The sequence below is a fragment of the Fusarium solani genome (genome assembly GCF_023522795.1).
Source record: "Fusarium solani strain SB1 chromosome Unknown bctg00000004, whole genome shotgun sequence".
NCBI lineage: Eukaryota > Fungi > Ascomycota > Sordariomycetes > Hypocreales > Nectriaceae > Fusarium > Fusarium solani.
Window position 1 is genome coordinate 4,115,001 of NW_027072152.1, and position 2,500 is coordinate 4,117,500.

General features: G+C 52.7%; 1 protein-coding gene across 1 annotated transcript in view; it reads right to left on the reverse strand.

Annotated features, from left to right (window-relative positions):
* Positions 1 to 1,988: 1,988 nt before the first annotated feature.
* The window catches only part of MRS44_008420 (uncharacterized protein), a gene marked incomplete at both ends in the record, with an annotated part of 670 nt that continues 158 nt past the window's right edge, over positions 1,989 to 2,500 (reverse strand). The window contains one exon of the mRNA XM_065620908.1: positions 1,989 to 2,457. Coding sequence (XP_065476980.1) covers positions 1,989 to 2,457 — 469 coding nt within the window. The remainder of the gene's footprint in view (positions 2,458 to 2,500) is intronic.

Consider the following 2,500-nt stretch of genomic DNA (forward strand, 5'->3'; position numbering starts at 1 on the left):
ACTCAGAAAAACATTATAAAAACAGAGTTAGGGGTCCTCTGGCGGGGGCGGCCCGTTGTTACAGGGCCGTCTGTTCCCGCCGAAGCAACGTTTTAGGTATGTTCACAGGGTTGATGAGTTGTATAACTCGGTAATGATCCCTCCGCTGGTTCACCAACGGAGACCTTGTTACGACTTTTACTTCCTCTAAATGACCGAGTTTGGAGAGCTTTCCGGCCCTGAGTGGTAGTTGCCCACCTCTCTGGGCCAGTCCGGACGCCTCACTGAGCCATTCAATCGGTAGTAGCGACGGGCGGTGTGTACAAAGGGCAGGGACGTAATCAACGCAAGCTGATGACTTGCGCTTACTAGGGATTCCTCGTTGAAGAGCAATAATTGCAATGCTCTATCCCCAGCACGACGGAGTTTAACAAGATTACCCGGGCCTTTCGGCCAAGGAAGTACTCGCTGGCTCCGTCAGTGTAGCGCGCGTGCGGCCCAGAACATCTAAGGGCATCACAGACCTGTTATTGCCTCAAACTTCCATCGGCTTGAGCCGATAGTCCCTCTAAGAAGCCAGCGTACTGCCAAAGCAATACGGGCTATTTAGCAGGTTAAGGTCTCGTTCGTTATCGCAATTAAGCAGACAAATCACTCCACCAACTAAGAACGGCCATGCACCACCACCCACAAAATCAAGAAAGAGCTCTCAATCTGTCAATCCTCATTGTGTCTGGACCTGGTGAGTTTCCCCGTGTTGAGTCAAATTAAGCCGCAGGCTCCACCCCTGGTGGTGCCCTTCCGTCAATTTCTTTAAGTTTCAGCCTTGCGACCATACTCCCCCTGGAGCCCAAGCACTTTGATTTCTCGTAAGGTGCCGAACGAGTCAAAATATAACATCGTCCGATCCCTAGTCGGCATAGTTTATGGTTAAGACTACGACGGTATCTGATCGTCTTCGATCCCCTAACTTTCGTTCCTGATTAATGAAAACATCCTTGGCAAATGCTTTCGCAGTAGTTAGTCTTCAATAAATCCAAGAATTTCACCTCTGACAATTGAATACTGATGCCCCCGACTGTCCCTATTAATCATTACGGCGGTCCTAGAAACCAACAAAATAGAACCACACGTCCTATTCTATTATTCCATGCTAATGTATTCGAGCATAGGCCTGCCTGGAGCACTCTAATTTTTTCACAGTAAAAGTCCTGTTTCCCCGCCACACCCAGTGAAGGGCATGGGGTTCCACAGAGGGAAAGGCCCGGCCGGACCAGTACACGCGGTGAGGCGGACCGGCCAGCCAGGCCCAAGGTTCAACTACGAGCTTTTTAACCACAACAACTTTAATATACGCTATTGGAGCTGGAATTACCGCGGCTGCTGGCACCAGACTTGCCCTCCAATTGTTCCTCGTTAAGGGATTTAAATTGTACTCATTCCAATTACAAGACCCAAAAGAGCCCTGTATCAGTATTTATTGTCACTACCTCCCCGAGTCGGGATTGGGTAATTTGCGCGCCTGCTGCCTTCCTTGGATGTAGTAGCCGTTTCTCAGGCTCCTTCTCCGGGGTCGAGCCCTAACCCTCCGTTACCCGTTGCAACCATGTTTGGCCAATACCCAAACATCGAAAGTTGATAGGGAAGAAATTTGAATGAACCATCGCCGGCGCAAGGCCATGCGATTCGAGAAGTTATCATGAATCACCAGTGAGCCCCGGAGGGCATTGGTTTTTAATCTAATAAATACATCCCTTCCGAAGTCGGGATTTTTAGCATGTATTAGCTCTAGAATTACCACGGTTATCCAAGTAGTAAGGTACTATCAAATAAACGATAACTTATATAATGAGCCATTCGCAGTTTCGCTGTATAATTGCTTATACTTAGACATGCATGGCTTAATCTTTGAGACAAGCATATGACTACTGGCAGAATCAACCAGGTAACTATCGTTTGCCGGGGTTGGCCTACCGGCGCAATGTTTCAGCGCCGGAGAGAGTTCCAAGTTACTGGGTGGCGCCCGAGGGCGCGCCCGCTGAAGCGCTGCTGGCCAGGCCTGCAGCGCCGCTTTGGGCAATCCGCTTTCCCCTCTTAGTTCCCCAGGGCGTCCTTCCGCCGCACTGATGCCCCGGAGGGCGGTGCGACTTGGGGGCCCCAGGAGGAGGACTCAGCACGCAGCTTCTACCATTGCGGTGTCCGCCACGCGTGGTTGCCTCCCGTTGCTCGGGTTTCAGGCGTGACCAGCGGCCAGCCATCCACAGAGCCCATCCGGCAGCGGTCGGGGCAAGCCCCAGCCGCTGTATTCCAGGCATCCCCAGTACGGCGTGCACCCGGAGGAGCCGCTTTCGTGGGGGTCGACCAGCCACTGTGAACCCCCCGGCCGCGAGGCACGGAGCCTGCAAGCTTGTATGAAGGGACACGCAGTGGAGGTCTGCAAGATCAGGTACAGTGGGCGCAGCGCCTGTGAGGGCGCCGCTTAGAGGGTGCGCAGTGGCTTTGGCTGTTTCCAGCCGCCGCC